This window comes from Haliotis rubra, unplaced genomic scaffold, assembly GCF_003918875.1.
Source record: "Haliotis rubra isolate DU_JTF1 unplaced genomic scaffold, ASM391887v1 Scf13, whole genome shotgun sequence".
In the NCBI taxonomy this organism is placed as follows: Eukaryota; Metazoa; Mollusca; class Gastropoda; order Lepetellida; family Haliotidae; genus Haliotis; species Haliotis rubra.
In genome coordinates, this window is record NW_025765225.1 from 2,609,847 (window position 1) to 2,623,776 (window position 13,930).

General features: G+C 40.6%; 2 protein-coding genes across 2 annotated transcripts in view; one reads left to right on the top strand and one right to left on the bottom strand.

Annotated features, from left to right (window-relative positions):
• On the bottom strand, positions 1–11,584 carry LOC124267135 (monocarboxylate transporter 14-like). Its single transcript, XM_046702013.1, has 6 exons — positions 11,478–11,584; positions 4,139–4,333; positions 3,316–3,459; positions 1,682–2,484; positions 730–780; positions 1–245 (listed from the first exon to the last, which is right to left on the bottom strand). The coding sequence occupies exons 2-4, from the start codon at positions 4,329–4,331 to the stop codon at positions 2,003–2,005; spliced, it is 819 nt and encodes a 272-aa protein (XP_046557969.1). The 5' UTR covers positions 4,332–4,333; positions 11,478–11,584; the 3' UTR covers positions 1–245; positions 730–780; positions 1,682–2,002.
• Positions 6,263–13,930, top strand: part of LOC124267132 — a 24,828-nt gene continuing 17,160 nt past the window's right edge. The window contains exons 1-3 of the mRNA XM_046702010.1: positions 6,263–7,799; positions 12,848–12,892; positions 13,639–13,746. Of these exons, the coding sequence (XP_046557966.1) occupies positions 7,623–7,799; positions 12,848–12,892; positions 13,639–13,746 (330 nt within the window). The 5' untranslated portion in view covers positions 6,263–7,622. The remainder of the gene's footprint in view (positions 7,800–12,847; positions 12,893–13,638; positions 13,747–13,930) is intronic.

Consider the following 13,930-nt stretch of genomic DNA (forward strand, 5'->3'; position numbering starts at 1 on the left):
TGCTATGAAGGCTTTGTGGGGGTGGCCCCAGTGGCATGCCTTTATCCAGTTTAATGTCTCACTGGTGTCCACAGTCTTCCATGGCTATATTTCACTAGTCTTCAGCGGTTCCGCCTCGGCTACAACGTCAATGGTAACGTCCATGGTAACGGCGTTCCTTGGTGTCTTCATCCCTGGTTCCTTGGTGTCTTTATCCCTGAGGGAGATGGGCACTGACACGGCGCTGCCCAGTAGAAGCACTGTACCTGGCACAGAATGTATATGTAAACTGACGGGTGGGTCAGGAGAATAGGGCTTTTAGCAGATTAATTAAAATCAGATGTATTACTAAGTTAGCAAACTAACACATTAGTTATGTTGCTGGTGCTGTCATTGATCTTTTGGCCTTTACAGTTTCCACCAACTCGTCTTCCTGTTTGTTTTAATGTTGTTTTGACGTTGATCATTGACGCTTATATTGTATAGAGAGTGGCTATTCTACAGCACCACGGCTCGGAAACATAGCAGGTTACGCCTTGACACGTCCCGCCTATTTCTAGGTCTTGGGTTCGATTCCGAAATGGGTTAAAGTTAGGAAGACCATTCCTGGGCCCCTCTTTCGAGATATCGAATGCTGATATAATCGGCATCATAGCACATCACTTAGTTCCAACACCAAGCTTTCTAGTTCAAACTGGTAGGTATTGCAAGATGGCATTTTAAAAATAAGTATATTTGTAGAAAACATACCTGCATATATATAACTGTGGGTATATGTTCCACCACTGTCAACAATTACACCTGCGTCAAACAAAACGATGTATTAATATTTTAATATTCAACTTTATAGTAAACTACAACACAATAAGAAAATCGTGTTCCGAGTTGTAACTCTGCGATATCCTAGAATTTCGTTCATATCAGGTAGGAAAGTTCATCTCCCCAAATAAACACATGAGTACTGGTACTGATAAATGGGAATACGATCACATAGGCTGAAAGTTTATTAAATGAGCATTGAAACTCTCGTGAAAATGAAGTGTGCACCACCCTTTCTCAACAAACACACCACCCCTTTCTCAAGCAGTATCCGCCGCTGGATCATAGGATTCTGGACCGCCAAAGGGATGTAACTCTGCACAGCGAATTGCAGCACTTTAGATGACCCGGCAACCAGCTGACCGTTTTGAATCTTGATATGATCAAGAATGCTAGCCAAAATGTCGATCGCCAGAAGGTTAATTCTATAATACAATTATCAGGTGTACAATGTTACATTTGGTTTTATTTGATGAATCATTTAGCAGGTAGATCACTTTACTGATAAATCGATTAAACTGTTTTAGAGATAATGAATGTAGAGTTCATGTAGAACAAATGTAATATACACTTTCAACGCCATGGAATAACCATTACAATAAACAGAATAGTTTCCATTCTATCGGGCATATAAGGCATAATAACGGTGAAATTATATGAATTACATGATTGGTCTGTTGGTTTGTTGTTTAACGCAGCATTCATCAATATTCCAGCTATATGGCAGCGGTCTGTAAATAATCTGGACCAGACAATCCAGAGTATCGATGGCATGTGTCAACAAAAGTGAGCAGGCCTGACCACCCGATCCCGTTAGCCGCCTCTTACGACAAGCATGGGTTGTGAATTACATGAACTGATCGTTAAACACCGAATGTTTTACCTGCGATGGGCGCCCCAGCTAGACAGCCAATTCCGGCCATGAAGGAGAGTAACCCATAGCCTATCGCCAGCCTTTCCAAACTGAGAAGATCCGCCGTCAGTGGTGTCAACAGAGCGTTGATCCCACCACTGTACATCCCATACCCTGCAGCATACAGCACCTGGGTTCCGAATGTTGCAGAGTACAAAGGAAACGTAATGGAAAGTATTCCTGTCAATCCCATCAGCCCTGTGAGGAGCAGTTCCGTCCCTATATTTGGATCTGACGCTGCAAACCCTGTAAGGAGTCGTGAACAGAGACTCGCGGCGCCCATTGCGGTCATCAGAGTTGCAGACGCCATCTTGGACGTTCCTTGGTGCTGGACGTAATTTGGTAAGTGGTATATGGCTGCAGTTTCTCCACAGGAAAATGCAAAAGTACTGAATAGGTAACACAAAAATGGCCCATTTTTAACAATGACAGTGACGTCTTTGAGCGCAGAGGTAAACCTTGATAACCGATTTCTGACTTGATTGGAGTTGTCAGAATTTTTCTCTCAGGTCCCCTTCTGGATTTGTTCTTTTCAGTAGGTGAAGGCCTCATTAACATCCCAAGGACAAACATGTTAGCCCCTAGAGCTCCTAGTATCAGAAACATCCCTCTTAACATGTAGCGATCAATAAGGAGACGAAGAAGAGGAGGACCTACAAACATCCCAAAGGCGGAACCAGATACAGTTATGCCTGAGGCTATTGGGCGATACTTCTTGAAATAGTAGCCACTGATGACGATTGAGGTAGACAAACAAAAGCCCATTCCGATTCCTGAAAACACAGGAGGTTCCAATATGGAAACTGTTTTACAAAACATACATGTACAGGCGTTTGCGACAAGAAGGATCAAAGTAATATAATCAAATCAACATTAATACAGACGATTCCGTTCCCAGTGTACACAGAACAGAACAGGATTTTATTCTCAAAAAAACACAAAGAGTGATAAAGAGAACATACAGGTATATATAAATATAGATAAAATATTCACATATCATTTGAAGACGTACAAACAGTGTTTATATATTTGGATAATTTGAGGATGAGTGGTTGATAATCACCCTTCATGAGAAAAATATATTTACAGATTGAGGGATTCACGCAGAAATATTTAGTAAAAAGGTTTTCCGTTGTTCAATAAGGGAAGGACATATTAGTGAAAATGGAATTCGTCACATATAGCTTGATTACAAAGATTACAAAGTCGGTTTTCTTTCAAGATATTTAGCCAGCGCCCTGTTTCTATTGGAAACTGTCAGAATTTACAACCTTCCAGATTAAAGGATCGTCGGTAATCAGTAATTTCCTTTAATTGTGTATAGATGACTCAGTCAGCAAGCTTTCTTGATTTGATGAGTTAATGTTAAACACTGTATCAAAAGTTATGATTCAACGGGCTTTTCCTCACTGACTGGTAGCTCAATCTGTGCAGATTTTGATTGGCTGAACTAGGGAGACGCATAACTGGGATTGTGTATGCATCTACAAGCCTACTTGTATAGTTTGAATATCCCCGTGAATTTGAAAAATAATCAGTCCCTAAAAGTAGGGTGAGTACGTTAATTAGTATCAATATTGTAAGCTATAAAGGCAAAATCTTACCACCGAGGATGGAAAATGTTACCAAGAGGATAGATGCATTTGTTGCAAAATAGGAGCCAGTCAGTCCAGCCAGATGAAAGCATCCACCCAAGAAAATAGCCACTCGGCAGCCATATCTGTTTGTGATCCATCCAATGATTGGACCTGGGGACAGAATAGTTAAGACTGACTGATATGTTATTTAACGCCGCACTCAGCAATATTCCAGCTGTATGACGGCAGTCTGTAAATAATCGAGTTTGGACCAGACAATCCAGTGATCAACAGCATGAGCATCGATCTACGCAATTGGGATATGATGACATGTGTCAACTAAGTCAGCGAGCCTGACCACCCCATCCCGTTAGTTGCATCCTACGACAAGTATGGGTTCCTGAAGACCAATTCTAACTTTCACGGCTGGTAGTGTTGACAAGAGAAGATATTTGTAAACACATAAAATGTTGATTATTGTTGTCTTATAGCATTTGGAATCACTAAAAATGGTAATATATATGAAACGTAATTAATGACCCTTAAAATGCCGTTAAGATTGTTACGTGAGGGAACCCTACCGCCAACTTTTGTGATGTCGCAACAGGTTCAGTTCATCAAATTATACGCCTAACCCGTCTCAGTTGAATATTAAACTTTGAAAAGAAATTTGCATTTGAAAACCAAGAAGGCCGTCAAAATTCCCCGTTAAGGATGCATTTGATTATATTTTTTGGAGGGGTACATGAATGGGTTCATCGAAGCAAACATGAGTTACGAAATGTATCACGTAAAGAGGTGGAGGTGCTTATGAACAATGTCTATTTAATCACAATCATCCAGAACCAACCAGAAAGAGTCAAGGACGCTGAGTACATAGAGCTGACCCACGAGACTCTCGTGAGATCACTGTCAATCTCGTCCAGTAAGGCGGCCATTATTATTCCCAGCGAATACACATGCATCCCTGTAAGAAGCGACCCGCAGAAAGAAACGCCAAGAATCACCCAGGCCCAGCCCCTGTCGATGTCGGACCGGTGCATCCCTGCAATCAGTAAACAATACTACACAACACAGTATTTCAACTAGGAGTGAAACAACTATTACGATAGCGATAGTGTATTGCAACATGTACTACCCGTGAAGGTAGCAGGGGCAGATAACTCTAAATCAAAGTCATAGGCGGATCCAGAGGGGTTGCAGGGGTGCGCACCCCCTCTTTTGTGCAGAAAGTTTGTTAAATGACCATTGAAATTTGGGTGAAAATGAAGTGTGCACCCCTCCTTTTCTCAATAGTGTGCACACACACACACACCCTTTCTCAAACAGCTGTATCCGCCCCAGAAAGTGTACGAATCTGGTACTTCCTGTATTTTGCGCTGCGCATTTATCCACAGAAGTCAATTACTAAACTGTCGATGCATCGATAGTTTTTCGTTTCTTCCATCGATTAATTGCTACCGGAGACTCAACAATTGCAAACCATCGATATTTCGATGCATTGTTACAGCACTAGTTAATTTCAACCTTGAACTTTAGCCTGTACTTAATTTAACAGTATCAAAGGTTTCGCCATTAACCACACTTTTTACTTACACTTACAACCGAAAATATCAAGGAAAATGGCGGCTGTTTTGAACCACTAAAATAACGTTATCCGAGACAATTTTACACAATTTCTAGGCACAACATCAGGATTACATTAAACCGGTTACTGATCATGAGGCCATTTATATTTTTTTAAGTTGGTTTTCGAAAACGTGGACTCCAGATTCAATGTATGAGGTCGAAAATCATAAACAATTTAATTTCCTCCAAATGTAAAAGAGTTTTTTCGAAGTTCACAGTTGTTGATATAATTTCCAAATTTTCAAAAACTTCCAAGTCAGCCTTTTGTAGTATCTATCAAATATTGTACCTATAACATAAACGTATATCGAATTCAGTTATACCTCACATACAGAGTGCACTGGCCACTTAATATCCTTCATATTCCTACCTATCTGGCATTATCTATTTGAAACAACTCGTTTTTAACGCTTTCCTAGCTTTGGTATGTCCAAATGTCGCGCATGTTAATGCTTTTTTGTCCCCCGCCGCAACGCGGAACGGGGGACTATGTATTCAGCGGCATCCGTCCGTCCGTAGGTCCGTACGTACGTCCCAATTCTTGTTAACGCGATATCTCATGAACTGTTGTACCCAATGTCTTCACATTTTGTGACAGCCTACATTGGGTGATTACGCAGACACCAGTCGATTTGGGAGACCTTGACCTTATTTTCAAGGTCACCATGACACTTTGACCACTTTTCAAACTCTTGTTAACGCGAAATCTCATGAAATGTTGTACCCAATGTCTTCAAATTTGGTGACAGCCTACATTGGGGGATTACGCAGACACCAGTCGATTTGGGTGACCTTGACCTTATTTTCAAGGTCACCACGACACTGAACACTTTTCAAACTGTTGTTAACGTGATTTTTCATGGACTGTTGTACCCAATGTCTTCAAATTTTGTGACAGCCTACATTGGGGGATTCACAGACACCAGTTGATTTTAGGTGACCTTGACCTTATTTTCAAGGTCACCACGACACTTTTCACACTTTTAACTCTTGTTAACGCGATATCTCATGGACTGTTGTACCCAATGTCTTCAAATTTGGTGACAGTTTACATTGGGGTATTACACAGACACCAGTTTATTTGGGTGACCTTGACCTTATCTTCAAGGTCACCACGATACTTTGACCGCTTTTTAAAGGCGATATCTCATAAAACATTGCACCCAATGTTTTCAAGTATGTTGACAGCCTACATTGGTTGATTATGCAGACACCAGTCATTTTAGGCATCTTGTATGTGACCCAAAAAACAAAAGTAGTAAATATAGATATTCCATTCTTTAGCGGCGGGGGACATTGCCATATCAGTGGCAAACACTTGTTTTATTTCATTTTAGATGGGGTACATTGCGACAAATGGCCAACGTGTCGCGTTATCGTGTTGCTGCATAATCACGCTTTGGTTAATCTTGACACTTTTAGTGGTTTTTATAAGGGAGACAACACGACAATGTCCCTTCTGAGATTCCATACAATAGAGAGTATAATAATTGAACCCAGACCTGCCTTATGTCTACACGTAAAGAATGCGTCTTAACTGTCTGCGTACCACAGCAACATATCCAGTGCTTTTACCCTACTTCCACCTCACCGACTACAACACTATCACGGTAACCAGCGAGGTGGATACACTCAGCACTCGATATACCTGTGTGGTGTGTGGCAACACAGGGCATTTAGAGTGTGATTTAGTACGTCCATTGTGCAGCTGATTAACCCGGATTATGTACTCGGTAGTTGTTACATGTTAACTATCATACGAGCCATGTAGGTAATGATATACTTCTAACGCTACGACTGGCCCCGAGAACGGCCATAGATAAAACTGGCGATAAGATCGGTTTGATTGTAAGCCGCGTTCTAGGACAGATTGGATTGCATATTAGATTGTTATTTCAATACATATGTCTTTCAGTAGTGCTTCTTGTGAAACATATGTAGATTTTTTTTCATTGGTGCTTATCGCGAAACAGAGTAGGGAGTACATTTCATTTCATTATTGTTAATTTAAAACTTGAATTTTTTACTAAGTTTTGTTATTGTTTAGAACAGAACAGAATGACGGGTAACGTGAATTTTCAACTCTAGTAAATGGGGAAATAGATGTTTGAAACGGAATTACATGTAACATCTGTCATTATAAACCGTGTAATAAATATATGTTTGAAAAAATAAGGTCCCCATGTCGGTAACTCAATACACCTGCTTTCATTTATAAAAAATCATGATAACAACGGCACGATGGCATTCAATCAACTGCTGGGTTGACCCGCCGAAGAAGGTTACACACGTACTGTATTGACATGTCAACAGTTCAAGCGAGCAAGATAAAGATAATTCATTACCACAAACCTTATTCATAAGAATTATTTTTCAAATACTAGAATACTGAAATAATTTTACACGTACAATAGGATGGTACATTTAAAGTAATTATGATTTGTAATAAAATATACCGTACAAGATTATGAGAATCTTGAACGACCGGCCCACGGATAATCTCGCGAGCGGATTTGCGTGACGTTGCGAGGTGACGTCACAATAGGAACAATAGATAGATGGCGGATTAGCTCTCGTTGGGTCGCTAAGCTCTTCGAGTTTGATTACTTCACGCGTGTTTTGTATTCAATGGCAAAATGTAACGTAGCGGCGATTTTCCCAGGGTTTCATGCTAAGGTGGCAGCCAGGACGGACAGAACACTAAGATGGAAGCTCTGTCCGACAGGAGAAGGCGTCTGTATGGACTGGACCGTTCTGTAGCCAGACAAGCGATAGTACAAACTCTCACTAAGAGTCACGTTCTTCAAGATGGAGAATATAACTACACAAACGAATCTCTTAAGGACGGGATCTGGCAAACAAGCGCTAAGCGAGATTTTCCGGTGAGAACTGCGATATTTTTTATTATTATTATTTTTAATTACGGTTTGGACAGATATGTACTTTTTCGGTCAATTTCATGGAACATGGTTCAATGTAATAATGAGGAGCTATTTTTGTAACCCCTGATTTTCCCTTTGATCTCCGTAATAAAATAAGCTCTCTTCTGGTGAAAACGATATATTTATTACATTCTGGCCATCACTACATACTATATTGAAAAGTTGATTTATGTAATAGTAATAGTCCGCTTATATGGTATGGCGCTCATATCCAGGCCCAATGCCTGCTCACGGCGCTACGTACATTACTATCCCCGGTCATAGGACACTATCGTACTTTTCGATACCTTTTCAACTCCCTTGGGATTATACAGCCATGATGTCCGTTAGGCGCAATGAACTAAACACTCACATTTCCAGCACATCCTCACGGGTACCCATTTTACAGCTGGGTGAACTGAGACAACGTGGATCTAAGTATCTTGTCCAAGGATACTACGTAAATGTGTAAATTGGCACCTCATTGACTATACCTCAAAAATGACAAATTGTGTTTTATATATACGTATATACTGTTGTAAACGACAAACCGAACTGTATATATACAAACATGAGAAATATGAAAATAAAGAAAATAAATAAGTTGATATAAAATATACTTTGATACGGGGACACATTCTACTCCATGTATTGTTTTGAATATTTACGTATTTATTGCGGTATTCTTTCTTTGTGAGAACGTGCTGTCTCACGGTAATTTTTGTCTTTAAAAATAGATTAATTCAGGATAATAATGACATCAGGATTGCTAGCGTTCCAAGGTTTATTCAGATGCAGAGTGACTTATCAACATTCAATAAAACATTTCAATTCAATATATGAAAATATCAAATAATCATAAATATTACAATGAACATATTATTTCCATCTTCATAACTATTAAGCTGAGCAGAACATCAACATGTTTTGAACATTATATTTAATAAAATATTTCAATTCAAATATATAGTGGAATCTGTCTATTACGGACTGGCTGGGACCGAGTCATTTGTCCGGATTATAAAGCAGTCCTGATTGGTAAACTTTTGTCCGTTACCGTAGATACTGCCATAACGAGTTACCGTATATTACTATAGACAAGCCGAATTTTGAGGACTAAAAAGTGCAGTCTGTAGAATGGGGTCGGCTTATCTATGGGTTACACTTTCGTCAAATTTTTTTCAAGGGGTAAGAAAACGAGATCGTATATACAAATATATATGAACATATCAAATAATGATAAGGTACAGTATTAGAGATAACTGATATGAACATATTGTACTCATATATATATGACATTATACTTATCAAATCATCAACGTATGTTGGACATTATATTTTTTTGTAAAGATGGTTCATTACTGGAACATGTTTTTAAGTTCAGAGAACGGCACACGATAACACATTAGATTCCTATTGGTAACATCAGCTTAAGATAATGAAACATTAACATGTCCACGTATTCTAGATGTTTTACGGTAGTGCCTTTACGCATTACCGTACTCCCAAAGAAAACATCTTATAGGCCTGAATCTACACAATAGTTTTAAATAGGTAATGTAATAAACGAACAAAGACAAGACGCATGAAAATGTCTTACCTTAAAATAAAATAGATGAATTCAGGATAATGTCATCAGAGTTGCTTGCGTTCCAAGGGGTTTTTTTCAGATGCAGAGTGACTTGACAGTCAAACTGCACCTGCTTATATATCGGAGGATCGCATAGCACTTGTAAGTTATTGTCAGCATTATCCCTTTGTTATTTCATGGGTCGTTCCTGGTTAATACAATATTCTCATACGTTGCCTAACGTATGTCTGCCAATAACCGGATGGTGGTAAAAAACACACAAAGGCTACTGTTTCATTTAGCCAGAAGCATTTCAGATTGACCGCTAACTTGTTTGTGGGGATTATTATCATTAATTGGTCAGCGTGTCAATCTGGATGTGACATACAGCCGGTAACTGTAGTGTAACAGTCAGGTATTGTCACATCAGTATGTATATGTCTGGCGGCATGTTCTTAAGCGAGTTACTCTCATCTGTGTAAAGAGAATCACAATATGGGTACATTTTGTGAATTCTTATAAATTTCAAATATCATAGTCAATATATGTTTTATGTGAATATTAATGAAATATTTGCACTATAACATTTGTATTATTTGTAATGTATGTATATTATATATAGATCATCAAAGATCACCTCTAGAACCAGAATATAAAGCTTATATTAGCGTTCGAACCCGTTTAACACAAAGATGCACGCATGAATGCACCGGTAGGCCTACTTACTTATTAACCGAACACCTGCCATCCAGGCTGTTGCATATACCATAAATGGATATCGGCATGAATCTATGTTACATGAAATTCATCCGCGCGCGCGCAGATAATCCTTGGTAAACGAAGATGCACAAATGATTACTGCGCGCGTGTGTGTGTCGTTGTGCGCGCGTGTGTTTTACTTGTCCGGACCAACTGCGTCTCCTAGTGACAGACCACTGAGATCCTATCGCAGTTATCTGGTCTGTATTGGTCTGACTCAGTCGGGACGAGTACCGTCGACCGAGGTGAAAACATGTGTTGGAATGTAGGTATTAACAGGGTGCCGTTGTACAAAGCGATCTCAGGGCTAAGGAGATCGTAATTCCCATACCTTAACATAGACTTACGACTGCCGTAGCACCAAGGGTGCCGTTGTACAAAGCGATCTTAATGCTAAGGTGATCGTAACTCCCATACCCTAACATAGACTTACGACTGCCGTAGCACTCAGGGTGCCGTTGTACAAAGCGATCTTAGGGCTAAGGAGATCGTAACTCCCATACCCTAACATAGACTTACGACTGCCGTAGCACCCAGGGTGCCCTTATAAGCCGATGTTAGTGCTTAGGTGACCGTAACTCCCATACCTTAACATAGACTTAAGGTAGTCTTAGCGCTAAGGTTGTTTGAACCTTGGCACCCAGGGCCTAGATTTTCGAAGCTCTCTTAGCGCTAAGATAGTCGTAAGTGCCATACATTAACATTAACTTACGACTATCTTAGCGCTAAGAGAGCTTCGAAAATCTAGGCCCAGGTCTACAGAAACCCTTCATCTTGTTATTCCACAAATAACATATGCCTCACATTGTAGGAAATGTATATGTGCCTGTTTTTGCAGACTGTTGTAAGGTGCCGAAAGAAGCCCTACAGTTATTTCATCATTTAGAATACGAAACGTAATACACGTATGGCTATAAATAATTCAAATATTTCAAATAGTAATTGAACACCCTTTTAACTGAGCACACTAAACATCCCCAAATCCCAACCCTCCGGAGCCCCATCGATGACCTTTAAATTCAACGGTTGCTCCCGAACTAATGGATAGTGACATGAAATATGACACACTCACTCACCCATGCTATCTATGCCTTCAGAATGGCCACGTCGTAAACCAAGCAATAAAATCGAAAAAGACCAACTGCAACATTAAGCAAACAAGCGCCATTCCTAGTGATAACACTTGACACAAAGCTAGCAGCTAAGTGACAACCTCCTCTATCACAGGACACTGTGATCATGCAATGCTCAGACAGCGGCTGTGTTGACACCTAGAAATGTGTGTCAACCGAGAGTAAGGGTACACATACCTTCTTCTATAGACAGGCCCCAGTTAACACAAGACTGCACCACCTTTCCCCATTCAAGACAAGGTGTTTCAATGGACGCTCTCTTTATATCAACAGGAAGTGATGTCAAGCTGCAAGCGAAGCTTCAAAGGTTGTTTTGACATGCCATGTTATATCATGACACATCACGTGTTCTACTTCACTTAGAGACTGGATGACAATGTTTAATATCGAATTACATGGTTGTACGTATATAAACTGGTTGGTAAAAATGAATATTATTTCGTTCGAAGGCTTGGAATTGTCACTGCTTTCCAATGATTGCTTTATCGATCATACTACGTCAGTAATAATTAATATAGTCGTTCGCATGAATGGCTGAGCATTTCGAACCAACGTGTTTTTACTTCGTTTACGCTCACAATGAAACTGTGTTCATGATTTGTGATATGGTTACCTCGAATTGTCATTGTGTTTGATTCAAACGGTTCCCTTCCCTTATGGCGAATCCCATTATGCTTAGCGGTGATCACTGAACCCTAACGACTGGTTATTGAAATACTAGACATAAAGGGAAGTACTTTTTGCAATTGTTTACTATGTCGTTTAACGCCAAACTCAGCAATATTACAGCTGTAGTTGGTGGACTGTAAATAATCCAGTCGGAATCTGCAAAATAGTGATTGACGCTATGAGCATTGTAACATATGTTATACTTGAGATTACACTTTCTTAGTAAAGTACAGATTCTAGTACCTTTTGGGTTGAGTCCCATCCGGGATTCGAACCCACACCCTCAGAGTCAGGCACCTAATGGCCAGCACACAAAGTCAGACGCCTAAACCGCTCAGCCACCGCGGCTTCCACATATGAGCATTGATCGTCGCAAATGGGACACGTTGCCATCCTCACAGGTCAATCAAGTCATCGAGTCGTACAGGTTACTGAGGACCAGTTGTAACTCGGATGTTAGTATCGGATATTGTATTAATGGTAAGACACCTTTTAAACGTATAGACCGCCTCCGTGGTGTAGTGGTTAGAGCGTCCGCCCGGAGAGCGGAAGGTCGCGGGTTCGACCGCGTCATACCAAAAGACGTTAAAATATGGTACTTGTTGGTCCCTGCCTGGCGCTCGGCATTAATGGGTACAACAGGGACTGGTCGGCTCGGAGTCAGTATAATGTGTCTGAGTGGGGTATTCATGCTTCACTGCGGCATGGTATCTCAGTGGGCTAGCACTATAAAACCAGCTTACGTCTGGGCTAGTACAAGCAGCCGCACATACACATACACACGCACGCACGTCGTCATATGAGCGAAATATTCTCAAGCACGACGTTAAACCCAATTTCTCACCTCACCTTTAAACGTATACTTCTTTTGTTCACAGGGCACCGAGTTAGACCGCGATCATGTTGCAGCCGGGGTTGGCCAGGTGAGCTATTCAATAAATATATATTAAAGGGGATTTCTCAAGAGGTGAACGTGTTCAGCCAAATGCCACTCTGAAGTCATCTTACGTAATGGAGAAAATCCGAGAGACGTAGATGGTTACCATGGCAACGTTATGGTCATGGGAGAAAAGCAATGTTAGGGTCGGAATTTGTATTCGAATATGCGATCACGGCTCCTGAGATCTGATGGAAGTAACTTGAAGTCTATTGTGACCCACTTTCGACTCAAATATGCACAACTGCAATTAAATTACGATTCATAATTTAAGACTGACTGACTGAGTTTTGGTTTTACGCCGCTTTTAGCAATATTCAAGCAACATCACGGCGGGAGACACCAGAAATGGGCTTCACACATTGTACCCATGTGGGGATTCGAACCCGGGTCTTCGGCGTGACGAACCAACGCTTTAACCACTAGGCTACCCCACCGCCCCCATAATTTAAGAGATGTGGGCTAGCCTGTTATGTGTCTGGAGGGGCGGTGGGGTAGCCTAGTGGTTAAAGCGTTGGTTCATCACGCCGAAGACCCGGGTTCGATTCCCCACACGGGTACCATGTGTGAAGCCCATTTCTGGTGTGGCCGTGATATTGCTGGAATATTGCTAAAAGCGCCGTAAAACTAAACCCACTCACTATTATGTCTGGACGGTTGGTCTAAGTGGCGTTATAATACTTAAAATCACATCGCACTGAATTCAAAGACAAAGTTCTGGTGCTGTTTCAGCTCGATCATCACTTCCGCTTTGGCAATGACTCGGGATCGCACCTTCCGACTCAAACCTACCAAGGCAGCACCACCAAAGACGACTTCGACTCCAAGTCGTTCTCGAAGGTATGGCAATGATTATTTAAACCATTACAGTGAACGCTCATGCTATTACGCAGGGAAAGTTTTTATGCAACGTGTATAGAGATTACTACACGATTGTCTGTCATGTATTTTACGACTTATTTAAAAAAGTATTAAAAAAATTCGAAACATCGCGTTGTAAGATAAATAAATCATGGTATCTGAG

What these genes read in the sequence shown, in the direction of transcription:
- LOC124267135 (XM_046702013.1), bottom strand. Translation starts at nt 4,331, where the DNA reads ATGCACCGGTCCGACATCGACAGGGGCTGGGCCTGGGTGATTCTTGGC. An exon ending in AGCGTCCTTGACTCTTTCTG is followed by an intron (nt 3,460 to 4,138) that starts GTTGGTTCTGGA and finishes TTCTGTCCCCAG; the next exon opens with GTCCAATCATTGGATGGATC. An exon ending in AACATTTTCCATCCTCGGTG is followed by an intron (nt 2,485 to 3,315) that starts GTAAGATTTTGC and finishes CTGTGTTTTCAG; the next exon opens with GAATCGGAATGGGCTTTTGT.